We start from the raw sequence: 27,107 nt of genomic DNA, 5'->3' as shown, positions 1-27,107 counted from the left end.
GTAATTAAGAAAGTTGATGCAATATCCAGTATTGCATGAAATATGCGATTATGAAGATTTGCGATTCTTCTCACTTCAAATGGCGTACTTTACAAGCGAAAATGCCTGGAAGACCTCCTATCTCATGTTAGTGGCGAGCTTCATGCAGCTCGTTTAAATATATGAGTTAGTTTTACATATCGTACTTGTGAGAAGCAAATTGGAACGGCGATAAAAACAAGCTAATTAAGATCTGAACTCCTCCTGAGGAAGTTATACCTGTAATCATCTGTGTCTGATGAAGTTCTATGTAGTTCAGCTGTTCAATACATTACCTAATGAACCTTACAATGGACCGGTTCGTATATTTTCAAGCATACTAGCATACGTTTGCGGCCGTTTATAGATAAACGTGGAATCATTGGATTGGTGTATAACTAGCTTCTAGATTGATAATATAGTTTTAGACATTGTCTAACCCCCTGTCGTATAAGCCATTTGCAACAAAGGAAGCGCATTGCAACAAAGACATATAGATCGATAGTTGATTCATATGTCTTGGTCAAGGAAAAAATTTCGCAGCAATTGCAAGGGTGTTCCAATGGGCACCTGTTGGTCATCAGCGTTTATTAAAACGTCGAAAATCGCAACCTGCGTTAACTCAGCCGCAACGCTAATATGTTTGGCGCCACTTCCCGCTTCGGCAACTCCTCGAGACTCCTGTTCACCTTTCAGTTTATCTTTATTTCTATACGGCGGCTACTGTTCCTTGTTTTCCGCGTCGCTCGATAGTCGCGACCTCTCGCGTTACTGCTTTTATCTTTGCCGCCGCCAACAGGCAGCAGCGGACGATTATAAACCGAAGATCGACAGCAGCGACAGTAGCATAAACTGCAATGTAACTACTGCTGCGGCTTCTGCCGTCGCTGTGTCCAATATTGCTCGTGCGGATCTGTTATGGTTCGGCAACGCAATGGTTTCCATGACAACAGCAATATCAAACGCGCCAAGTAGACGACAGATCGGACAAGTTTTTCCCTCTACGAACAGTAGCGCCAAAGCATCCTAGCATGTTTCCCTGCCTCATTTACTGTCGTTTGCGCGATAACATCCGCTGTCTGGTCGGCGCCAGGTTGTCCAAATCGGCTAACGGAGGCTCACGGAAGCGAGCAAAAAAAGGGAAGATGAAGCAGCGCAGTGAGAGAATCAGAGCTAATGGTCTAAGTTAGCGAGTACTAGGAGACGCCTGTATTGTATCATTATCACAGTGATTCACAGGTGATACTGTTTTGTAGATTTTGCACTTCATCATAACGTTTCGTGTATGATTAAAGAAACCAAGATTAAATCAGTGCTTGGTAATTTAGGCTGTGCCGTAGAGACAGTAATTAACGGTACCTTTATAGCCCACGCGGGATGATCGGTGAGCTCAGGTAAGCTTATCGGGCAATCACTTTAATGCTCAATTAGTTAATTGTATATGAAAAGCATTTAACAGCTATGTGCTGTGTTTCATCCGGACAAGTAAAATAAGCCAGTGTAAATAAACACTGTGCAATGTTTCGTTGCTTTGATTTGCACCCTTACTAAACACATTATATTATTTACTTTAGAAGTTGTAGCTTGGAGTGTACCGCGTGCGTCGTACAAACCACAACAAAAAACTGCTTTCAGTACTCAAGAGGTGTCATCAGTGACTATCAATCGGGACGGTGGTGGGTCCTAAACGAATCATTTTCACTACATCTGTATTGTGCACTCTATGCGAAGCGTTAGCGATGGCACCTACTTCAAGGACCACAAAAGGTATTTGATATGACAATTTTAGTTGTGTATGTGCAGTTACGTCAAGCTTTTATTCTAGGTTTTGTAGCAGTATCATCACTGAATCATGCAGAAGACGTTGTAAAGCAACTCGACACGCATTCTAGAAGAAACACACTGGAATATTCTATGCAGTATTGTTTTCGTCTGGCGTAGACCTGTCAGGCAAGAAAAATATAGTTATTTAATAATAATTATAGGTGCATCAGACGAACTTTACAAATTCACCTTTTGTCTGAGGTACACCTTATACAGAGTTTAGTACATTTCTGAGTTATTTCGATTCCAGTCAAATTATTAAAAAACATCAGCACTTTGATCCTACCACACAAGCCAGTAAGACATTTGGTATAGTGAGCAGAGCGACTTATGACGATCAATAGGGGCAAGGGAAGGCGCAGAAAATGCCCCAGCTCCGATTGCTAGCATATAATGTTTAACAGAGTGCTCCAAATATTTACTCAAGGCACTTCGTCCAGCGTTATTTTGCCACGATAATTTTCCTTTTATTTTCTCTCTGTGGAGTCAACATACATACTTTTGTATCCAATCGTATGAGAGATATCACCATCTCGTTGAGAAGCTAAAATCGTATGTGTTTCTTAAAGCTGGTGCATGGCCTGGTAGACAGGCTCGTATAGCGCGTTTTTGTTAAAGCAAAAAATCTTCAAAGGAAAACCGCTCGTACGTAGTTAACTAAACAACAAACATGAAATGAGTTTCACTGGTGTAGAAGGGATACTTTTTGACGTAGCCTAAAGATGGATCTACCCATAAAAGTACTATTTGCCGTTATTAAAAAAATATAGATCTTGAAAAAATAACACCAGCTAAAGGCCACCAAACGTACGGGGTTTCTTACCACTTATGAGCAACGGTTGATTATAACAACTAGAAATAGATTATGGCAGTACGGTGTTATTTCAGGGAAAGCAAACCAACCAGCCATCGGAAGTTCTCAATAAACTTTTGTGTGCTCATTTACTTGAACGGACATTTAAGGAGAAAAGATATAAACGTCAAAAGAGCAGCCATTATTAAATGCTAACGCCCACCCGCCCACACAAACACGCACGATCTCCTTTTCCTGATCAGCGTCACCGTAAACGTCGCCGCTTGCTTTTCATTCATTTTGTCATCATCATCATCGTCACCATAATGCTGTTGATAACAATGACGGCTCTTTTGTTCGTCCACCACGATTTTAAAATCTTCTTTAATCTTGTCGGATTTTGCTATAGTGCTCTGCATGGTTTCATTCAGACCTTTGGCCTATCAGGCGATGCTCCAAATGGTGGGAAACACCCGGGAAAAAAGAGCGACGAAAAGCAATAGCGCGCGTGAGAGGGGAGGAAAAGATTTCTCGTGTGTTTGGTGATGTAATATAAAATGAAACGTCTTTTTTTACACTGCTTGGCGTAGTGATGCCGATTATCGTTCTATAGTGGGGCTAAAATTTACTCATTAACTTGTTTCTCATCTTGGTTTCTCCATGCATACTCGTATTTCTATTTTAAAACCTTGGAAACCACTGTTAATTGTCGACGTAAATGGTAGCACTAAGCGCTGCAGTTGTTCTAATCAAAATGTCTGTAAAGAAATATTTCTATAAGTCTAATACACATTTTGCTGATGCATTTGATTAATAATCTATATTGCATCTGAATGTAAAATGAATAAGTGTTCTGAGTCTTAGGTCCGATATTGCTCTAAAGAATTGCTTCAGGCGGCTGGCCTGGGCACATAACGAAGTCTGCGCCTCGTTTAAGAGCTAACTCACCTCATTGAGTTTCCTCAAGTCTAGTAGGTACGCACGTTATTAGGACCATCCTACGTGGTCCGTGGACAAACTGTTTACACACGAAGTACGTTAATTCACGCCCAAGTCACTTATGTATGTAAGCGCAGCCGACTATGCCCTATGTACATAGAGGTGTTCTCCTAAGTACATGTGCCACTTTTTGAGGCGCATGGCAGTAGAGATTTTCTCTTTGACACACCTCACAGAGGTACAAATCATTTATTCAACAGTATTGCCATTGAAGGTAGAAGCTTTTTGAAGCTTTATCGGTAGCTTGTGACCTTCTTGTCCAAAACCTAGAAGCCTCTCAATCGTGATATGATATCTCTATCAATAGAACAAATAAATAAACCATTCAGCTCTAACTCATGTTTACAACGATTACTACAGCTTTTTACTGGATTTAATTAATCGAGGAAGCTGCTGAGGTCGATAGACTTCTAGACGCTGTGTGGAAAGCTGGGCTCATATGCCAAAAGCCATTTCTTTTGACTACTATGAACAAGCACTGTGGACGTCATCGATGTTGGCTGGACGGACATCGCCCTTCAATGACGACGGCAGCGCCACCGGATTACAGCGGCGCGCCCTCGAAGCTCGCACGCTTTGGGAATGGTTCAGTCGATGCGCGACAGCAGCGCACTGTGAGGAGGTTATTCGCATAATACCTTTCCAACGCTTTCTCCCAAAGACAAACCGACATCACAGCAAAACACTGGCAAATACCAAAAACAGAGACCAGCGCTGACGACGACGGCGCCAGCAGGAGTCACTGACTTATGCTCGGCCCTGTCGACAGATCGACAGTATTGTCGCCCGACGAGCGAACGATAGGAGCGCCTGCGTCCAACCAGCTATCGCTATTGATGATGCATAGGTGTTGCAAGTGTTACTTCGTCCTCATCCAGCACGATCAATGTAAGCATTAATCCGAGGGGAGACGTCAGAGGTGCCATTTCTATTCCAATAACCTGTTTGTTGCCGACAGCGTTGTTGGCTGTGAACGTGCTTCTATCAGTTAAATAGACCATTTATGCAACTTCTACCCGGACGTTCGGACTTAACAAATCTCCTTGATGAAACGTGCTATAGCGTACGGATGACGCGGTCGTTCGATTTGTTCTGTTTCTGCATCAGCTGATGTGTTTGATGTTTAGTCTTGACTAAGTTTGTGCTGTTGCCATCAGCCGGAATTCACCCACAACAACGACTTGGACAAGATTTATGAGCGTGGTCAGCTGAAACCAGAAATACATACAAATAATTCTTTTAGCTCTGCTGAGCTGTCGTAAACATAGCGTACGGAAGGGATGCGTCGTTGGGTCGACGTTGCCGTATAGTGCCCAGCTGGATATTACTAAACAGATAATGAACAAAGTTGTCAGTGATCATTGGGTTTCTTGGTGAGAGCTGTCACTGCCGCTAAATATCCGCGCGAACATGGCAATGTTACCAACACCATCTCGTCCCATACAGGTTAGAAAGCGCGTCTTAGACATACTGTGTGTGTTCTTTAGATGAAACTGAAAAAGCCCATTGTGAGTAGACAAGAATCTTTTTTAATTAATCTTCGCTTATGTTGACTGTGATCATTGTAGTTAGGTCAACTGCAAAGAGCAGTACATACATGAAACTTAATTTGGCTATGCCATTGCCAGGAGATAGGCCATTTCGAAGCCACGAAGCTCATCTTAGTGACAGATAAAATCACACACAAAAAAAAATGGTAGAATTCGATTACGATGTCCATCAAGAACACTTAACGCAAGGAAGACGCAAAATCCATTAGTTATTAAACCGTGCAAGAATCGCAAACAACTACTCATATATATTGAAATAGCACTGATGATGACGTTTTGCAAAAGAAAATTCTAGGGATGCATTACTTCATGAAGATGATGTCAGGCTCCTCACCTTCATCAAAAATTCTTTTTTCGGGTAACCCGTAGTAAACTGAACCTTCTTATAGTTTCGGTGCATAAGTATAGCATGTGAGCTTTACTTGACTTGTACTTGCAAGTTAATGACTCTTAATCATTAGTAATAACGTTGCTTTAATATTATCTCTGCGCATTTGTGTTGGCAGTAATGATCGGTTGCTTTGAAAATTATCCTATACGATAAACGTATTTTTGTTGGGTGGACAACATCACGTTCTCCACTAATTTTCGTGTTTTCGGTACATGGAATGAAGGATATCTTTTAGTCTACTCGCTAACAAGGAAATATTGATATACGTCAGCCTGGCAGGCAACGCCGATGTGACGAGCAATCTGCACCCTTCTGACAGTTAGGCTCTTCATTGTACTGGACCAGAAGGGCGGACGGGCGCAGACTGCTGATGTTCGCCTATTGATAGTATTTGTGCTTTCATCTAGTTGCTGTGACAAACGAAGGCGGAAAAGTACTGAAGAAAGCATACGCTCTTCCTTTACTTCTTCTATTGTTACAATCCGTCCGGAAGACACCGTTGACAAGAAGCTAGGGGACTGGTGTGTAAGAAATGACTATAATTTTGATTGTATGTACACTTGAAGTCGTTCTTGTTTGATAAGACGAATGGATTTATGAAGTGTGATGGCTTTCCTGGAATAGTTACTATTTACAGAACACGTATTATTTCACTAGAGTATTTCCTTTAAGATAACGTTCCGGCAAACACGACTAGTGTTTATTGAATTTATTGAGTTGACTAGTTTATTGAGTCTGGTTACTTCCAGTAGCAGACAAGTAATGATGATTATTGAAAAGATCACAGTTTCAATAAGGTGTCTACTTATTGCTAAAAAAAATCTATTGAGTTGGGCATTTGTATTCATTTATGATGAAATGTTTGGCAACGAAGAGCGTGCGTTAACCGAATCGGTATTTACCGACCACCAAAAGAAAAAAACTTTGCGTTTTTTTTTTTATTCAAACCCAGCGGGCAGTTCAGAACTACAACGTTAATGAATGATTATATCGAAGTTTTTCACGCAAACGCTCACAAGCATCTTGTTTTGCCAAGAAATATCAGTTTCTAGCAGTTGACGTTTGAAAGGGGTCGTTGAGGCAGTTATGCCCAATTTTAGAATTTTTACAATATGTCCCATGTTCATAATAGAAAAACATTTTATATATTATCAGGAGAATAAAACAATTGTTCTCGTGCGACTTTAAACTCTATATCTCTGATCTTCTATAAGAATATAGCATTATGGTATCGCAAGCTCCGTAGCAAACGTTACGATACCTGACGGTACTGTGTACAAACACTTCGGGTGAAACGTATTTTCAGAAGCTTCTTTCAAAGAGACATGCTGACAACTGGGGAGCCATTGCACAGCTTGGACTATTTTACGAAAAAAAACATAACATACGCTTGACGGCTGTAGGCTCACTAAATGAAGGTCCACATAGGTTCATCAAAGGATGACGAACGGCCAGACGACTGGTAGCAGTAGATACGGTTCAACGATGGCCCCTGCATCACTATAATCAGACTCTGTATAATTGATAGTGTACAGAATATATTTTTTAAGATGTTAGATAGAGTAGGCCATCCTAAACTAATAGACAATTAGATCTGCCCTAGTATCGAGGAGCGCTCACCTAACTATTTCGATGACAAGATTTTTTATGCTGAAATTGATAATAGTTTTAGTACTAACAGTAGCTATGGCGGTACTCAGCGTTCCAGTGACACCTTAGAGCCCCTGGCTTGAACCAATCTTTTCTTTTCTTTTCTTTTTTAAATTCAAGCTTCGATATAAAAGCTGAGATTTTTCCCTTCCACCTAGAGTTATATGGTCCCTTTGACACACCGGCAGAACCTTGTAGATGGACGTAGGTAACATGTCTCAATGATGTGAGCAGTGCGACATGATGATTTCTGTTCGTAAATATGTTGTCATTTGCTTAAAGGACAGACATCAATGTACGTTAAACGGATATTTTATTCTTGTGACCATATTTGTGTGGGACCTTAGTGTCGTTGGATTTTAATAAATCTGTAACTCTGCTTTGTAGTAGCAGTTTGCGTTGTTTTATCATTGCCAAATCTCAAATCATTTTAATATCAATATTTTTAAAAGTTTACCCTTACTTGAGATTGCTCGAGACGATATTTTTCTTCAAGTATTTGTTATGAGGGGGACGCAAATAGTGCTGCTTTCTGCGTGAAAGCGTTAGTATCCTCCTGCCTTTTATAAGCCGGCGTACCATAAAACAAGCGCAACTAATACGGTTATTCAATCGAATGCCAACGCGCTTAGCACCGTGCAGCTCACCCCGACCTCTGATCGCAGTCGACGCTAAGCGGCAACAGCGAGTCCACTCAGATTTTCTGATGTTATGAAACCGGTTTTTGCTTCTTCTGTTTCTGAGTTGTACGCTCTGTCTGCTGTTTTGTTTTCTGCTTTCTGCAAGTCACGGTATAAAAACACAGATGCATTTGTCTACCAAGAGATTCGCGGAATGGAAACATTTTTAAGGTTGCAGATTCTGATGTGGCGGAAAGCGAAGATATAAACCTTTTGGAATTGTTAAGTAAAAAGTTGGAACAACGATAACTTCATCCGTATGGCTACTTCAACAATATGTAGCAGTGTTTGAAACGATGTTGCAGTCAGGAAGCAGCGATTTTTTATGTTAAAAAATCTCGGAAAAGATTCTGTGTGCAGAAATAGTGTTTTTTTACGGTAGTTTCACCCTTGCGACTAATGGCTAGCTGGAGATAGTGGGCTGTATTTAAAACCAAATCATATGTTGAGAGCTAAAACATTTTAATACTTTGGATTCCGTCTGCTGAAATGTCACCTATTGAAAGGTCAATAATTTCGTTATGGCCGATTGATTTACCAGTGCTGCAAGCAAAACCCCATTCTTATATACATGTAAGTATTATGCTGAGTAGCTTTTCTGTCCCACTTGTACCCTTTCCACTTGTTGTTAATTTCTGACATATTGCTTAAAAGCGCTGCTCGATCAGTGTATTGTGACAATATTGTCGTATGAGTGCTGCTTCAGCTTGAAGGAAGCCCTTAGAGATGGTTGTTTTAAAAAAAGGCCGATCTTTGATACATTTTGTACGGTGCATTTCGTCGAAGCAAAAACGTTGCCGAAACAGCCTCGGAGCAACGACGCTATTAGTGAAGGGACTGCTCAAGAGTGGCTAACCGAAATGCTGTCTGAGACTTAGGAGATGCCTCCGCTCTGGCAGTCCGATTCAATTTAATGACCACAATCTAAGGGCACTTCCGAGGCAGGACGGCCGACAAGCGACTCGAGAATTGGCCGAAAATATGTGCTGCAACCCTGAGCAAAGCTGAGTGAGCTGAAGTCTCTTGGGTTTGCACGGAAACTGAAATCTAGGAAACTGAAAATGAACTCTGTGGATCCAACAATGTACGTGTGTATGACTTCACGCTGCATCTGAACATCTCGCCCGGAAAGTAGCATCATGCGGCCACAACGACCGATTTTTGCGCAAAATCGTTATCGCTAATCAGAGTTAGCGTCAGCATGAACAAGAGATCGGAAGGGATAGCTCCAGTAAAAAAAAGCCAAGGCCCAGGGTAGAACCAGACTTTCATCCAGCAAAGATTATGCGTTGCATTTGGTGAGACTGCAAGGGCTTGATTAATTAAGTGTTGCTTTTTACAAATTAGATGCTTAATTGGTAGGTTTGCTTGACCAAACTGAAACAAATTAATCATATTATTCAAAAGGAAAGATCAGGCAAACGAGATCAGATCATCCTGCTTCACGACGACCTGGGGTCAGGCACGGCAAAAACGCCAAAGCTACCCCTCAAAACTTCTACTGGAAGGTTTTTGTTGCATCCTCTATATTTTCCGGACATTTTTTCGGTTCACTAGTCAATCCGCCTTTGTAGCTTTACGTCTTTCTCCAATCAACAACTCAAAACGTGGTTGGAAAGCTTCATCACATAGAAACCCGCTTCGTGCTGGCGAGACGGCATAAGTCATTTAGTCGAGAAACAAAGAAAGTCATGAAAATTTTTTTTCTTATTTTTATTATCTATGAAATAAATGTGAAATTGTTTCTATTCATTAAAAAATGTGGTAGCTTATTATCTAATCTAATCAGATATATAGATAGCTATAGTGCAATATATTTATATGTGTGTATTTATATGTGAGTATACGCCATATATAATATGTAGAGGAACTATTGGTACCTCGGTTATCACCTCTGAAATTAGTGACTGCGATGATCTATCCCAAGCCTCGATTTGTATAAAAACGTCTTTCAATACGCGTTCGGTACGTTGCGCATTCTCATTTTGCTATTGAAATGAAGCAGGGGCCCAATAGGACTGCGATACAGGCCAACTGGCCATGTGGACAACGGCCGCTTAACTACTTACCACGACACGGCCTGTTTCAACGAAAAGACACCACTATATATTCGGCGGATCGGAGTGGTACGAATGCTTAGCTACGACCAACAAGACGGACCATGCAAATTATGGGTGGCCAAATTGAGCTCTTGGGTTAAAGTTTATAGCATAAACAAAAAACTAAAAAATATATATATATATAACAAAAAACCTGAATCTAAAGAAAACAGACACCAGTCGAGCAAACTCTGTAAAGTTTTTACGACAATCATTAACAGGCTTGCATTACGAGTAGCAAAGCCCGTGTGTACTTCTGGAAAATATATAAGAAGACAATTTGATATTGCATATTTGATAACTGGAAAAAGAAACAGGCGCGACGAGCGATCAGATACACGGTTGCTTGAAGTGCCAGTTCATTGCTATTTATCTATTACTTGTGACAGAGACCTGCATCGCGTGTTGCTACGTAGCGAAGCTAGGGTAAGCACTGCGCGCACCCTTCCACAGATGGATTCCGCTCTGGTGATAAACTATTGGTGGACAGTCAAAGAGTTCTAAAACATATAGTTAATGTAGCACTTAAAATGGCTCTATCTCGAACATCTGCTATATTTAATACCGGTAGATATAAAAAGTATTGAAACAACGGTACCCTCATTTGCCAAATGGTAGAGTAGTCTTTAATGAAATCGGCCGGCAATTCGGGTGCTCATTAATCCAAAAACCAGTCACTAACTGCGATTATACGAAATTAGCAACAAGCATCCCTTCATAGTAATCAAAATACGGAACTGCTAAATACACGGAACATGTCTTTATATAGCTCACTTTGGATTCTAATGGATCAAGCGTTATGAAACTTTGTTTCTGAAAGGAAAAAAAATGTTCCAGTAAAACAAAGCTACTCTCAAACAGCTAGCTTTGTGCCGTAACTTTACGCTAATTTCCAGTCTTAAAGTTAAAGCCTTAAAGTATTATCGCCGATCCCCGGTTACTTTTCCCTAATCAAGCCCAGTGAAGTGGTTCTGAATGCAAATCGATGGTAGATCGAAATTAGATTATTGTATGATCTGCCTCTCAATTGTACACTTGAAGTAATCATAGCGAAGGAAGGTTCTATAGAACATCAATTTAGTCATTACATTAAAAAAATAAAAATTATTTTTAATTCAATGCTTAAACGAAGACCCAAACAGCTGAGGTACGCAACATTATCGAAATATGGAAATCTCGTTTAACTATACTTCAAACGAACTGCTTAGTACTCCACTAAGAAATCACGATTGAAAGTTTTCAAGTGATTTTTCTCGCAACCCTCGATAACAGTGTTCGGCAATGGAACGAGGAACTCCAGACCGCATAACGCTTTTATGCTTGAGCTAATTTCAAAAGGGTATAATTTTTCTACCGTTCGAAACAATCGTCCCTGCCGGAATCGTCATACAGTGAAAGTCTGCACAACATTGGATACGAGAGTAATTTATACTATAGATCATTGATTAGAAGGCGACCTCGAGGGCTACGTACTGGAATTAGAAGGAAAACTAGTGTCACCTCTAGATAGAACCTGTGACTATACTGTAGGTAATGTAGACGTTTGTGTTCTGTAGAGGTAGTTACTGATACAACGGTTATAAGAAATCGTGTGAAATTTGAAGATCTTTGTTTGCCACTGCTCTGCTCGCTACTTTTGGCAGGGAGCGGCAATATGAAACAGCGTAGATATAGGTGCTGGAGCCGTCGTCAACAAAACATGCCATCGCCGTTAGATCGTCGACCATAAATATATGTGCAGGTTCGCGCGATGAGCTTCCGCTTCAAACGATTTGTCGAGAGCGTCGAATAGAAAGAAAAGCGTCAGTTCGTGTGTCATACAGCATATAAAATGTTCCTTTTTTTTTTTACAAAAAAGAAAGAACTTCAATTATAGAAATTGTTTTTTCTTTTTTTTATAACTATTCTGAGTGAAATATATATTGAGCTTCTGTAGGGACCCGTATCCTCGAGAAGAAGCAAATAATGTCGCTCGTGCTTGCACGTGCAATGCGTCATGGTATAATCTGTGTACGATCCTCCTGACCAAGAAATAGTAGTCTATCATTGCTCTGTGGTGAAGCCCCGAACGTCCAATAAAATACATTTATTTATGCTTGATATCTGTTGAGTATTCTAATCCGATGGCTTGAATATATATTATTTATTCTAATAACAGAAATTTTCCTACATCAGGAAAAGGAATGGCGGCAATACATCAGTCCACATTATTAGTATTGGTGATTAGTCTGCAGTCTGTGATCCGGGCAGTGGCACAACAACAGCCGACAATATCGCACATCTCACAGGCGAAAACTGTCAACATAGGGGACACCGTTGATCTCGACTGCAGTGTACAATATGCATACGATTTCCCAGTTTTATGGGTGAAAGTGAGTCGTTTGATTGTGCTTCTTTTAGTTAGTTTTCCCGCGACTTTTTTTTTTTCATAGCTGCTCTACGTCGATGTATTTAACGCACGATAGTGTGAATTGTAGTAGTGACAGAAGCTCATTAAACCCCATACCCTTTTTCCCTCTCCCCCGATAACCAGTAACTGCTCATCTGGAATCATGAGTATTTTTTGATATCTACGGTATGCGATATTCCAGTTGCACGATGACAATCCTGAGAAGTTTATGTTCATCTCGTCAGGATCCACGCAAATAGTTCCTGATCAACGTTTTTCTATTCGGCATGATGCGACTACCTCTTCGTATACTTTACAGGTACGACCAATGAACGCGTTCGAGTAAAGACTATATTTCAGTATATGTTTAAACTCTACTTCTTTGTCGCTAAATTGAACCACTTAGGAAAAAGTCAAATATAAAAGTTAAAGGCACCGCTACGCTGGTGCAGCATAGTCCTGCTATGATGATACATACAGTTTTCCTACGTATGTAAGGCCGGCGCAATTACGCCTGCAACGGCAATAATTATCATCATCGCGTGAATTCAGGTGACAAAGCTCCAGGAGACGGATGGCGGGATCTACCAGTGCAGAGTTATTCTTTCTCAGGTAGGTTAGAGTCTTTGATAGTTCATTGTACTACATGGAGGTTAAGAGTTCGAATATCAGTAACCTATCGATAGATGACAGCCACACTACAGCTTATCTTAGTACATTCTATAGAAAACGCATCCAAGACAGGCATCATGGTTAGAAAATTATCATAATACCAATACTGTTTATCTCCTAAATCAGTAATCCTCAGGTGACATCTTTTCCCAGTTTTCGCCTAGACGTTCATAGAAATATCTGGAACGGACGCTTCTTATGTGTTCTCGAGTTGGATATGTAAGTTAACTGCGTCCTATTCAATCAAATTGACCCTCGCAACTGAAAACGTTTGACAAATGTACAGTGTATCTGTTTGGTACAGGTACTTTGCAGATAGACTAAACCTATTCAGCTAAATAAATCTGTTCTAACGAAACTAAACTATTAACTGACCGACCTTATCTATGTTCTTTGGATTGGTGGCCGTTTTTAGAAGCTAGAAAAATGCTCGAAAAGAAAGCTAAAAAAATTTCAGTGCTCGTTTGGCTTTTTCAGTTATATTGACTAAGCGTTGCTTCTAGCTGGCTCTGTGTTTCGCAGAATTTAGATTTTAATCGTTGTATTTACATTAGCATTTTCGACGACGTACCGAAATCGTCGTAGGTTTAATTATTATCTCCTGTCTCAAATCTTTTGCAGTAGAAAACAGCCGGCAAATTCTAACCGGATATTTCGATTGAAGAAAGGCTCTTTAGCTATTGACTCTATAAGCGGAAGGTGGCCTAGGACCATATGGCCATATACGGAAATCGCTTTGATGACAATTAATAAGCACTGAATGGTACATTATGGTCTAACATTATCTATCAGTCAACTAATATTGGCACAGGACATCCTCTTTAACGCTCATTAGCAGGCGCATCCTTCAGGGGTGCTATTGTATATAAACATACAAAAAGAAACACGGCTACTGTGATGTTGTATTCTACGTTGTAGTGTATCATACCTCGCATGTTTGTGACGATATTTCAATAATAGTATCGGTGAATTTTGACAATTTTTGTCCACCGCCATAATTATTTACTAATATTGTCGAATAGGTAAAGTTATACGGGAAATACGTCGGCTGTCAACTGATAAACATAATATGACGAAACACAATAACGCAACGACGATGGATATAATTACCGCGAAGCTTTACCTTGTACGTGTACGTCAGATACCGAAGACGATTATGTGCACTTCTGATCCGAACCAGGCTAGAACAACGCGTACGTCTTTATACTAGCGAATCTCTATCGCTTGAATCCACGTTTATGACACGTGGCAGCAGTGTCCTACTCATATGTATCACGAATCTGCCGAAGCTAGTAAAAGACATGGCGTAATATTGAGTTCCACCACTTTTTTCATTAATAGCCTTATTTTTTTTTTTTTTTTGATATCGATTTCTGTACCACCTGTGCCGGCAGTCAAAAATGATGACACTTGAGTTTTTTACACATTCTCACTGCAGTTAGTTAAGGGTATAGGGGCAAACTTGGGGGTCACGGACAGATTCCTGTAAAATCCTATCACTTTTAATAAATAAATATAGATAATTCTAATACGATTTTCTCTAGCTGGTTCTGCGACAAGAAAACCTCGAAGTGTGGCAATAAATTCTTGGAGATTTACCTACTTGAACGAATACAATATATGCGTATGGGCTTCGTTCTAGCTCACCTTGTACCCCTTTACGCGATCGTTATTTAAACAAATGACGATTATTAGTGACCTTTAAAGGAAGAAGGGTATACAATCTTGTTTCCGAGTCAGCTATCGATCGTTTATCTAGGCCTGACAATTTTGTGGACAGCTGTTTCGCTGCCACACCGAGCAATTCATTGGAAAGAGTGTTGTTTTCAAGGAGATCCCCGAGTTAGTAACGTATTTCACGCTGGTACTAGTCGTGGGAGTTGATAACTTTCTGCTAACCATTTCAGACATCGATCCTGTCGCATGATGTTCGCTTGTTTATCCGCGTACCGCCGATCATTTCAGACAACTCGACCCGTTCAATTATCACCTCGACAGGAGCCAACGCAACCCTGGAGTGTTACGCCAAGTAAATTGAACTGACAGTAGTAATACCCGGGTTCGATACATTATACGTTTTCGAGATCGAAATTAGTCGAAAAGAAAAATCACCATTAAATTATTTTCCTGATGTACCTATTAATTTCTGAACGGATCAGGGAATAGTACATGGTATATACTGCTCGGCAACTTTACTAAGGAATAACTTTATATAAGTGGTTAGAGTTCGGACGAATCAGACCGTACAAACGTACGCACACTCACGCATACATATACAAAAACCTGGCCCCAAATGGACATTTCACACATACGTGGTGGAACAAAGGAAATAACATCGATAGGGGAGCTCTTTTGTTTAAGCACGAATTATATATTGGATTTAGACTAAATCATAGCGCAGCTACGACAGTTTTTCCCTTCCCCTTCCTTTCCCAAGAAAAAGCTTGATCAAATAAAGCTGTCGTTTTAATGTCTATTTCAGAGGTCAGCCAAAGCCTCGTATTACGTGGCGACGTGAAAACAACAACCTTCTTCCCACGGGAGGATCTATTTACCGAGGTGAACCCTTAGCATCTCTATATTACATATTATAGTCATGTTGCGAAATTTACTTAATATTATTTATAGTAAAAGCTGTATCACTTACGCAGAGATCTTCTCTGCGTAAGTGATACAGCTTTTACTTTAAGTCTCGCGTTCAATATCGTTAAAAAAGCGAAAATGTACGTAGTATGAACTATTGTCCTAATTGAGTGAGGACTTAACAAAGGCAGGTTTCCTAATAATTATAAGGCCATTTACGTCATCTAAATTTTTTCACTATTATTCTTATGATGATTAGTTTGTGGAAAAAAATAGAAATGCGTATTTTTTTTTGGAAATAAAAATACTTATCCACACATAAAGGCGAAGAGTTGAAAAAGATCATTTTCACTACTGTGTGTATCGGATGTTTCTAAAAAAATGGCTACAATTAGAATTATTTGTCAGTGTCTAGTGTGGGGCAGGCAATTTTGCTTTCGGAAATCATACAGATTAGCACGGTCATTGACTTTTCCTCTTCATATTTACATGCTTCGCTGTGTTCTAAACCACCAGTAAAAACACTTGTATGGCCTCCTTAAATGATGAACCAGCTTGGCGGGTTCTTTAATAATTGAAAGTTAATTCAATTAAAAAATATGCCTTTGGGCTCTGATGCATAGCTCTACCAAAAGCGGAAATAAAATCGGTCTCGAATATTGCACTGGTCTGAATGTTGAACATAAAACGCAAGAAAACGAACTTTGCTTAGGTTAAATATTCAACCACTCGAAACATCACCAGGCGCTGTGAGAGCCTTCGGAGCGGTGAGAACTAATGGGGTAGCTCATGGCTGTACGGATCAGGTGCAAAAACTAAAATACTAGATCAGCGGTCATGGTTTTCGGATTTCAATCAGCGAAGGCTTTCCTTGTCTACAGGACCAATATAATAAGTAGAAATTTCATTTCGTCAAGCAAAATGGCCTAGCTATTATGTAAAAATCAAAGAGCATTTCACTAAGGACCTTTTACACTACGCCTTAATTAATAAAACTTAAGTAAGGATTTTCCCTTTAGTAAGCCCTGTACACGCTCCTTGATGCCGTAGGGGAGTAGAATCATAGGAATCGATACACAGGCTTCCTGTATAATTTAAACTCTTCACATAGCAATACGTGGTTTCTGAGACCATTCGGAAGCCATTCCGTAACGTAAACTAGACGTTTTTCAATTGCTAGCCGTAGCCCGTCATTAGTTTGCTTTGTAACGAAGTGTTTTTTTCGCTTTAGCCCACATACATAACGGCTGTACTTTGCGGGTGGGTATACGCATTCACAGGTAATGTACTCCATATCTTCAATGTGAGTAAAGACGACCGTGGTACGTATTACTGCATCGCAGACAATCAGGTAAGAGTAAAAAATAAATTATAGGTCATAAAAGTGGAACAAGCTATTTGTATCACTAGCGTACAACCTGATTCGTAGAATCAGAATTTCCCGCCCTCTAAAAGTGATACCTAACTGAAAATACACGTAAACAATAAGCCTTCAAAGTAGCCAATATACACGATAAGTCAGGTGTCGAGATTTTTTTTTAACCGATGTGCCAGAGCTCTTTCTTTAGATTCTTGTGCCATCTTACAAAAAGACTAACTAACTAACCTTATATAGCTGGTTTTGTATGACTTTAGAGCAACCGATTTGCGGTAATTAATAATCAGCACCAACTGCGCCTCCTCTATCTACCCTATCTGCCCCTACTGTAATAGGTAGAATGAGTATGGCTAATTACGACAACAATGCGGTACTCGGGCAGTTTAGACCCCTCCGATAAACTCACACATCGCAAAAAGACAGCTATTCCCAACTGATCCTATTCTAACAGATATAAAATTTTGAATTGATATATCCTTGTATCTGCATATTACCCTAAATTTTAAGATGTTACTAGTTCTTCCCTGAGAAAATCCATAATTCATTGTCCTGAAGAGGTTGAATCTGACTAAATGTGAAGTCATCGAACAACGTCAATCTGTCATTAAGCAAGCTTAAACACCTCCTGGGATAATATTGGCAAAGTACATTGGAGGCAGCTTCTCATTAAACCTCGACTTTACTTAACTTAATACTAAGGCTTACCATATCAGATTTAGGTAACTCTGGCGTAGTCAACTGAATTCAAAGTATAATTTTTGGAGCTTTATTAAGGCATCAATCACCTATCATACGAACGAAGATTAACTCCGCATAGTTATGCAAAGGTTACCAAACGTATTATTAAAGGATCAATTTCAATTGACCAAAAGATATTACGATTAATTTGTCCTCATCTGTTTCAGGTCGGCCGAGGAGCCAGAAGGAACATCGGGGTTGAAGTGGAATTTGCTCCATTTGTTCGCGCTGAACGTAGCGACTATTCGCAAGCCGCTGGTACAAAGCGTTACTTCATTTAAAGTCCATTATTCTAATTATAACACAATACAATACAAAAACTAATTAAGTTTTAAATTAAACTCGAAGGGATGCTATGTCGTATTTGCTTGTATTTGTGTTTAGTGGCGCGTTTATGTAAAAGAGCTACGTGCGTCGCTGAAGGTCAAGAGGTCATACTGATGGAACAGAATATTAGTCTTCGATGTAGGCCGATCCACACCGTAACGTATCAAAGCGACTCAGGTGGGCCTATTCCGAACTAGCAAGCACTTCGGACCATATCAGATGGCTAACGAATTGCTGATAGGCACATGTAGTCTCATCTTCTTTTTAAGTCCATTGATAATGAACGGTTGTGAGCCTATCATGCTAAAGCTTTGCCGTAAGGAAAGCGCTGTCATGTCACACTCGGATAAGTGGCAAAGAAAGAGGCTCGCAGATACTACTGAATATTGAGAATATTTTTAAATTTCTCTCTCTCAGTCCGCAATACTTCATCTGCATAGGGTTACTGATAACTTTTTAATCTATTTCCTTATCGTAGTATTAAATGTACGTCTGAACAGCTAGCAGCGAAGTTACAAGAAGCGAAGTTAACGCAGGTAACGGCATATAAGTAAGTCAGTTTTTCATCTATCAGCCACGTTTGTTTTCTCCGTCGTTTTTCATAGGTTATCCTGCAGAACTCGCCTGTCACGTAGAAGCCTACCCGGCGCCCTCAATCGTCTGGCTTAAGGACGGCTACCAGCTAAACACCAATCAGCATTACAAGATCTCAATCTCGAATACGGGTTATGAATTCACAGACACTACATTACGGATTCACGCTATCGAGAAATCGCAGTTTGGAAACTATATTTGCAGGTAAAACACGACAGTTGCTCGAACATCAACAAAAAGCTCCATGCTGTGTTGTAGCTATATGAGGACTGCATGCAGGACTTGGACTTTCTTCAACAGAGGAGAAGATGTTTAGGCATATAGCTTGAGTGCGCGGTACATGTTCAGTAATCTCCTCGCAAAGCGCTTTATAATAATAGTAGATGCATAGGAAGTTTTCCAGGAGATTCTCAATGGCCTTAACAGACGTTGCGAAGGACACTAGTCTTACATCGATTCTTAATTAAATCGTAGATACAATATGTATTGCTACACCTAACGAATATCCTATTATGATATATTTAAGCTTCAACTATGCGCAAGATGGAAATAAAAGCTTTTTGAAGAACGGCTCCTAATAATGAATCCGCCCCACCGTTGGGTGGGGGACGCCGATCCTTGCAGGTCTACAATAATCAATGTTTTATTTATTCGTTTTGTTGTGCATGATGACAGGGCCATCAATAAACTGGGGAGTGCAGACAGGAAAATGACATTAGCTGAAAGTGATTCCGTCGTTTGCCCACCGGCGTGCGAGTCCCAGTATCTTTCGGCGACGGTGAGGCCAAAAGGAAGCAAATATTTCATCGTCAGCTTCCAAGCGGTTCTGCTTTCACTGCTCACATTATTAACCCGACGGAATTTATATTGAGACGCGCAAACATCAATCACACGTTCAAGCACGTGTGAAGGCCTAATCTCAGACGTGTCCAGCTAAAAGTATCTCACCTTGCGACAATACAAAAACTAGTAAACTATTTACTGCCATGTTGATATATGCAAGACATATGTCTCTAGGACAAAGAAAAGCAGCTTCGACGCCGACCCATGGCAGGAACATTCTTTATACATAACCTAGCATACATTTAAACGTAGGAGTACTATTTAAGATGTTCGGGGCCACTGTTCTGGTTTGCAATCAATGTAGTAGCGTTTCCTACTATCTATTAGGAAATCATAGCACATTAAATAAGAATACAGAGAAAAAGGCATAATAGGATTTTTCAGGAGTTCAAAAATGCGAACGACGGAAACAAATGTGACATGTAACCCATATCTAAAAAAGCGTCACTTTGTACACCGTTTGCGTGCACAAACAAACTTATTTTCTAGAGGTGGCAAATCCTTTTCCGTTGGCGCAAAAATCGTCTGAACGGTTAAACGGTCCATATCGGCATAAAATGGCAAATTAGACGCAGTCTTTAGGTTAACTTACATAGTAATATTGCTCGAGTGAACGTTACCCGAGAAAAGATTCAGTCGCAACGCCAGTTCTGTCTCACAAAAATTGGATCCGATCACTTCTGATGTCCAAAAAACAATACCTCATTGTATATATACCTAATGATGCGCGTGAGTTTTACAACTCAATATATGAATATGCGCAGCGCGGTAGGGATAAACAGGGGAGTCAAAGACGTTAACTTAGTTAAGGTCTGTCGTGTGATCCTGTAACAGTTTTTAATAATAATAGTAATAACTGAGATGGGCGAGGTGATGGGGCTAACATAATGAGTCCTGATATTTGTATATCTCATCCCATTGCTGCAGTGTTGAAGAAGATTTGTGTGCTTCGTAAAACTCGATAGTTTCTTGATATTTATTTTTTTGAGCTTCGATTGTGCCACTGCTATACAGCGTCCTATAGACGTCATCTAAGTACAGACACAAAGGTTGACTCCGAACTAAACGCCCACCTATAGTTGGGACATGCCGCTGCGTTGCCGCCTTTCGATAAATAAGCCAAAAACATGCTTATTTTTTGTTTGTTGAATAAAATCCGTGTGATTTTATAGAAAGGAAAATTAGAACAGGACCGAAAAATCAAATTGTTCATTTGGCAACTTTATATTGATACGATGGGACAGTATTTAAGATTAAAGTTGTGTTCAGTAGACAATAGACAGGGTCAATTAGTTCGAAAACGTCCACGCGATTATTAGTGAGAACAATGAAAAGAACGTGGCAGCAAAACGAGGCAAGAAATTAACCCAAATCGCCGTTGTCTGTGTTTTTGACGAGGACACATGCTGTATGGATGAGCGTAACAAGCACATTAGCGTACTTGAACCTGTGACTTTTTATACTTTGCATTGCAGTATGGCCATCTCTGAACACCTCTGTGAGCGTCTATCTATTAATTATCATCATTATATCTTATATGGAGCAAATCCCTTTCCTTTATAGACCGTGCGCGTCTGACTCTGCAGAATGCAATATATAACATATTTTTTTACACAAACGTACATACACATATATATCTTTTGAGAACGTGCAATAACGGAATTTTCTGTGTGTTTTTTGGATGATAAAACATTATACATATATATATATATATATGCGCGTCTGCTATTGTGAGCGTACATGAATAGGTATATATGTTTAATATATTTTGTTCCCTCATACGACACGAGGTAGACCAGCCTAACAGCGGCACAAAAAATCACTACGCGTGCGTGACAAGAAAATGCTAAAACACAGTACTATTGAATATCCTATTTTGTCAGAATTTTTCACGGAATTTTAAATGCATTTCTAGGTTTTTCTCTTTAGCAGGAATCAATATTCTTAAAACTGTCGATACGTTTTCGACAAACCGTACATAACACAAATTGATGATAACGATGGTAACACGGTAGCTTCTTGCAATTTCGTTCAGGGCTATCTTTTTGACAAACAAGAGAACGCATTTTAACACGCTTTGGACGAAACTGGCCGTATCGTAACGAAGTGTCCGCGGGCGTTTTGCAGTATTTTTTTTTAAACGTTGATGATGTATGCATTGGGAGGTGGTAGATAGAAATTAGCCTATTGATTCCCTGCTAAGCGTTTGCCCAAGAGGCCACTGCCACAGCTGCCGTAGAAGCACCTGTGCATCACCCTAATTTTGAAGACCCATCGACAACACACGCCGGCGATTTTTGAAGAAAAAAGCGGTAATCTTTGTAAAATTATTTCTGAAAGGTCCAAATGCAACATGTTGTTGGTCCGATATAGATAGAACCGGTCGGATCTTGTGGCCATATATGTATATTTAATATTTTCCTCACAATTAGTCTAATACCGACTTAGCGAATTGAACAATGACGGTATACTAAATATAAATAATTGTATCAACAGCCATTAAGGAGAACGATGATAATCTAGTGGATTTTGCAAGTTAAATAAACATTCGTAGCTAAAATGGGACAGAGCGATTTGTATTTTGTGATTTAATTTTTTTATTTCTCGTTATAAGAGCCTCGCAATTTCTTTCCCCAGTGTAGCAAAGGGCCCTCGTGAATCTTTTGTAGTACAAATTATAGGTGGGGCTAAACGATTAGAAGATACTGTATCATGTCAAAATATGCAGGGTATATGAATTCAATATCTATTATGTTCTTTCGAATCTCCTCCTTGAGCCCGGATTAGCAAAAGTACACGTTGAAGCTCCATTAGTAAACAACTACCGCCAGAGTATCTCATCAAATGTAAATCTACCTATATATTGTACGTCTAAATGAAGTGATGTTTTGGCTCGAACTCTTTTATATTCTGGCTGTAGTTTCGAGTGGGTGTCCCATGATGTATCGTCTATCAGCAAACGTCTCGCCTAACCTAGCTTCAAATGCTGCTCTGACATGTAATTTCTAGCTATCTATCATTTAGTATCTAATTATTTCTTATTAGTATTTTAACCAGGCTAGCGAATGTTTATGTGTACGTTCAATTCAGTTACAACCTTTGCTGCCACCGTTGCTGCTTGCGAGCTAGCCATAGAAGTTGAGGCTGACGCTTTCCCCTCACGGTTCAGTCCACGTTTGCTCCGCCTATCACGTTAACCTAACCTAACCTAACCTAACCTAACTGGTCGCATGTATAACACTTGCTTTATTCATATGCCCACATTTACCAGTCCTGCTTTACTTTCGGACCCTAAATTTATCAGCGCGGCCTTCACCCTTTTAAATTCATTCGACGTATCTCATCACAGATCCACTCATAACACACAATTAAATTCAAGTCAACAAAAACAACAACGAATGATATTCTTCTCATTCAATTAAAGTATTTCAGCAATGAGGCACTTTTCGCCTCGATTTTAGGAACTTTGGACCACTTATACTTGCTATACGGATAGGGGGGCTTTTTATCTATTGTTACCTTTTCACCTACCGACTATGTTTTCCAACTAGTTGTTGGATTGTGCCGCTTGCATCTTGTATTGAGCTGTACATTTTTCTTAGAATCCTAGTAGACGAGGTTTCCTGCAGGCACTATGGGTCTATCATATCTATATGATAAGTGCGTACACCTTGCAACAGGCAAGTATTATAAGGGATATATATCACCATTTTTCTATAAACACTTATTTAACTCCTATACACATTCGACTCTAAGGCTCAGTTAAAACGGCAGTCATGTAGCGGAGAGCTAGTCGCCTCCTATCAAAATATCGGTAAAATTTATTGGGTGTGGTCTCCTGTATCGTATGCATTTTGTCTGCACTCAACAGTAAATATCGAATGTCCTTTGGGCTTCAGTGGCATAATTGTGTTTGATTTGAACAGTTGATGGACTGTTGTTAAATCAATTTAGAGCTTCCGTTCACAGAGGTAGTCACGTAGTTACTATGTAGGTATTCTATAGGAGGCCATACATACATACATCCTTCTCACTCAGTTTCCGCCGGTGTTGTTGTCAATTGTGTGTTGTTTTTCTCGGTTTTTCACAAACGCATGATACGCCGCAAGTTCCTTCGCTTCCTTTTTCTCATTGCGCTCTTTGAATCTCAGCCTGATAAAAAAAAAAAAAGACAACGGGAAAGTAAGAAGAAGGTAACAAAACAGAGCCTTTGCTAACATAGGGGAAAGAGCTATAACAGATCTCTGGTAACCTTAAGCTTTACTAGTCAAAAAAACAAACGACAGAAAATTTAATTAAATTAATTAATTTAATTAAGTACATAGGTCTAAAAATCTTTACCTATTGCTAATAATTCGCGTGACGATTTCGTGGGTTGTGACCGACGAACCGCTTTCCACCTGCAATTGGTATCATAAAACACTTCAGTCATGGATCTGCCTAGTCGACGTTTAGATATAGTGGAGTTGCCATCTGTACGACAGCCTCGATTATCTCACCGAAGAAAACCTTTTCAGAAATTTGCCTATTCGAAAATAAAAATACCTTAGTTAGCTTTGCTGCAATAGGACTTTTCGATTTTATATTATGGCTCCTTTTTGCAGCCTGGTGCTCGTTAGTCTATTACGTATATGTGAATGCTAACCTGTACGAACTTTCCCTGTTTTCTGGGCTCTTCGTACGGATCGCGCCCATCGACGTCCGCCATAATATTCGTCGTACCATGAACGACTACCGACACCTGAAACGTTTAGCATCGTTTCTCACTCTTGCGGAATATGAAAAAAAAAAAAAAAAAAAAAAAAAAAAAAAAAAAAAACAGGAATTCACCTATAATTGAACCGATGCATCAAGACAAACTTACTCAATATCGTGCAAGTCAAAATTTTTCATGTAAGACCGATCTGTCTCTCTGGTAATTAGCTTTCTATGAATTTTAAATAAAGCACCAATCTGAGGAAGCGTATTACTAGTTATCAATACGCAGGTTTTGCCATTCGAAGCATCATGCATTGAAAGAAATATTACGTTCGAGGACGTGTATGCGCATCAGTTACCCGAAAATGTTCCATGAGGTCTTTTGAGACGTAATAAGGTGCACCAATCACAACTTCGTTAACAAATTTGCAGGCAAGCACCGACAGAACACGCTCATGAAGGTTCATTATAGGGTAGTTATATCCCTTGTACCTGAAAATGTTCCGAATAGCATTTGTTTTTTAATAGATAACACCTAATGCGAATGGGTACCATAGCTTGTTTCTTTCTTGCAACAAGCTTCTGCGCGAATGCGACAACGACAACATAGGTAAGCCTACCACGACGCGTTCTACTGAATTAAGTACTCCCTGCCCCGATTAGGAATAAAGCCATTGCAATGAATAACACAAGGATGCATAATTCAAATAAATCTTTCGAGTGCAACGTAGATTATAGCACTAAGACAATTTCACTAAAATTTCCCATCTTCCACTAGAGAGGAATCCCGCGATGACGTTCCAGGCAAGATCAAGACACTGAAGACTGATACCTCAGTAAAAATGAGACTTTCTTGACAAAGCATCTTTTCATCTGAGGTTTTCTTACAAGCACATCGTGCCGATCGTATCTATTTTGAACATTCAGTTGTCATTTACCAGACGAAGAACCATGTACCATAAATCTATTAGTAGCACTAAATCTAACCTGTTAACAATAGGATCTGTGTGCAGACCAACAATGAGGTAATCGCCTAGCTTTTTAGCTCGTTCTAAAAATTCAACGTAGCCGACATGAAAGAGATCGAAGGCGCCCGCTGTGTAGACGATTTTGTCCGTCGGCTGTAAAGTAAAACGTTACGAACCAATTTAAAGTAAATAGCTCAGAACACTCCGGTGGTCTACGTTTGACTCACGAGTTATATACTGAAATATTTTGCAGAATTGACGCTTAATGCATTTATTCGTGTCTGTTTGGCAAAAAATTTCAATAACAGAGTAGTGCAACTAGTAAACAAATGCTTATTTCTAGCGAAGACGTGCCCAAATATAGTCTGAACTCTCTTGTTCACAGTTAACTGAAAAAAACAACCCGTGTAGGAGGCCGATATACAACCTTTAGAAAGAATTAAGGATTTTAATAACAAACCTTTGGTTCTTTTCCTTCCGAAAACTGAATGATCTTCTGAGTAGTAGGTAAAAACTGTGATATTCCTGTCCACGGGCTGTGGGTTGACGAATCCTAGATAGAAAGTTTTAGAAAAAAAAATCTATATTCAAAGCCATACTACACAGACCTATTTCAGTGTTGCATTCCCACTTCTGAAAGAAATATACGAGTGTGAAGGAAGTATAGCGTTAAGTTCGTGGAACCCATATTCAAGTAGATTTATGATAATTACACGTTTAACACACTTACAAATAGTATTTACGCTTTAAAAACCAGGGTAAACCTCTTAGATCGAAATGGCTATCACACAACACAAAGTATCAAGTCGATCAGAAAGTACCTATATTGTTAGCGTACTTGTTAACGTAATTACTGTTAAGTTCTGCGAGAAACTAACTTCCCTTGTTAAAGCTTTGTTTGCTTTCGGTTGTCTTGCTCCACTGTCTAGACAGCAGACGGTTTTTCGTTGAATGAAGGGGATATCCATAAAGGTGATCTAATCAAAAGACAGTTTTCTCTCTCTTCTCGAGCTTCTTGTTCTTCATGCCATACTGCGTGAATTCGATGAGGCAAGTTCTGGGCTATAATAAGAAGGGTGCTGAAGAGTTTGTTGTGAATGTGTTCCCTCTTCTACGTCGCCGAAGACACGCGAGGTCTGGTGTTGTCGTGCAATAAGATCTACTTGTGTCTCCTTCTGCCTGTGCAGGGCAAAATCAAGTTCATAACTCAGTTGGACGGCTTGAGTCGAGTTACTGTTTGCGTTCTGCGTTTATATAGAAGGGTAGCCACTTGAAATCTTCGAAAGTGTCGACATGCTGACGTATCAGAAATATATCCTGCTGAAAAATTCTTCTTCTTTCATTTTTTTATTGCATGAATAATAATATCCATACTTATGTTTAAGTAGTTGGCAATAGTACCTTCACCGACTTGACGCTAGACCCACCCGCCTTTAAAATTCTTCTTGCCTTTAAAATTTTGCTGCCTTATAGATTGACGATAGCGCATCAGTTAACACACAGATGAACGAAGATTCTTGGGATAACTGAGCCAATGGTTCACGCAAAAAAACCTGTACTTCATCGTCATCCTCTTCACGTCTCGTGGCCGTCCGAGGCATGCTCTGGGGTTCAAAATAAACATTTTTGCCTTTAAAATGTTTTCGGCAAACAATGGCAAAAAGTACTATGACACTTGGTGCCCGCACCAAATTCAAACATTGCAATAGAAGCAGCACAGAAGAAGGGTGCCAAGTTCCAAACCGAACTGATTACTGGAATGTGTTGTTTAGAAGGTGCAGAGATCACGCGCTGCCCGAGAAGTTGCAGACCTATCCATAAGAGGAGAGTTCTCTTGAACAACCATTTTCTCTCTGGTAACACCCAAAATATCCCTCCACAAAGACTGGAACCGAAATTACTAGCTATATTTG

At 39.8% G+C, this 27,107-nt stretch overlaps 2 protein-coding genes across 12 annotated transcripts in view; one reads left to right on the top strand and one right to left on the bottom strand.

Annotated features, from left to right (window-relative positions):
• Window positions 1–1,020: 1,020 nt before the first annotated feature.
• Window positions 1,021–22,093, top strand: LOC111254402 (lachesin-like). Of its 11 annotated transcripts, none has more exons than XM_086975918.1 (12): window positions 1,021–1,412; window positions 1,593–1,785; window positions 12,180–12,376; window positions 12,596–12,712; window positions 12,946–13,005; window positions 14,973–15,094; window positions 15,548–15,624; window positions 16,929–16,999; window positions 17,932–18,022; window positions 18,149–18,268; window positions 18,697–18,889; window positions 19,361–22,093. In XM_086975918.1, the coding sequence occupies exons 2-12, from the start codon at window positions 1,758–1,760 to the stop codon at window positions 19,554–19,556; spliced, it is 1,272 nt and encodes a 423-aa protein (XP_086832044.1). In that variant the 5' UTR covers window positions 1,021–1,412; window positions 1,593–1,757; the 3' UTR covers window positions 19,557–22,093. The 11 variants fall into 11 exon arrangements, with proteins under 11 accessions (XP_086832044.1, XP_022670950.1, XP_086832049.1 ...); XM_086975923.1 differs by lacking the exons at window positions 1,021–1,412; window positions 1,593–1,785 and adding exons at window positions 4,340–4,522; window positions 5,847–6,096; XM_086975921.1 differs by lacking the exons at window positions 1,021–1,412; window positions 1,593–1,785 and adding exons at window positions 4,618–5,080; window positions 5,847–6,096.
• Window positions 22,094–23,307: 1,214 nt separating this feature from the next.
• Window positions 23,308–27,107, bottom strand: part of Pect (phosphoethanolamine cytidylyltransferase) — a 23,596-nt gene continuing 19,796 nt past the window's right edge. Inside the window, exons 13-19 of the mRNA XM_086975045.1 lie at window positions 26,079–26,171; window positions 25,655–25,749; window positions 25,214–25,347; window positions 24,586–24,718; window positions 24,174–24,269; window positions 23,870–23,928; window positions 23,308–23,680 (exon numbers count right to left, since the gene is read on the bottom strand). Coding sequence (XP_086831171.1) covers window positions 23,563–23,680; window positions 23,870–23,928; window positions 24,174–24,269; window positions 24,586–24,718; window positions 25,214–25,347; window positions 25,655–25,749; window positions 26,079–26,171 — 728 coding nt within the window. The 3' untranslated portion in view covers window positions 23,308–23,562. The remainder of the gene's footprint in view (window positions 23,681–23,869; window positions 23,929–24,173; window positions 24,270–24,585; window positions 24,719–25,213; window positions 25,348–25,654; window positions 25,750–26,078; window positions 26,172–27,107) is intronic.

This window comes from Varroa destructor, unplaced genomic scaffold, assembly GCF_002443255.2.
Source record: "Varroa destructor unplaced genomic scaffold, Vdes_3.0 BEIS01000007.1, whole genome shotgun sequence".
NCBI lineage: Eukaryota > Metazoa > Arthropoda > Arachnida > Mesostigmata > Varroidae > Varroa > Varroa destructor.
The sequence above is the reverse complement of the archived record's forward strand: the minus strand, read 5'-3'. Positions and strand labels throughout refer to the sequence as shown.

Coding starts and splice junctions, on each gene's coding strand:
- LOC111254402 (XM_086975918.1), top strand. CDS start 1,758: ATGGCACCTACTTCAAGGACCACAAAAG. Junction 12,713..12,945: donor CCTCTTCGTATACTTTACAG/GTACGACCAATG, acceptor GCGTGAATTCAG/GTGACAAAGCTCCAGGAGAC. Junction 18,890..19,360: donor TTTGGAAACTATATTTGCAG/GTAAAACACGAC, acceptor GCATGATGACAG/GGCCATCAATAAACTGGGGA.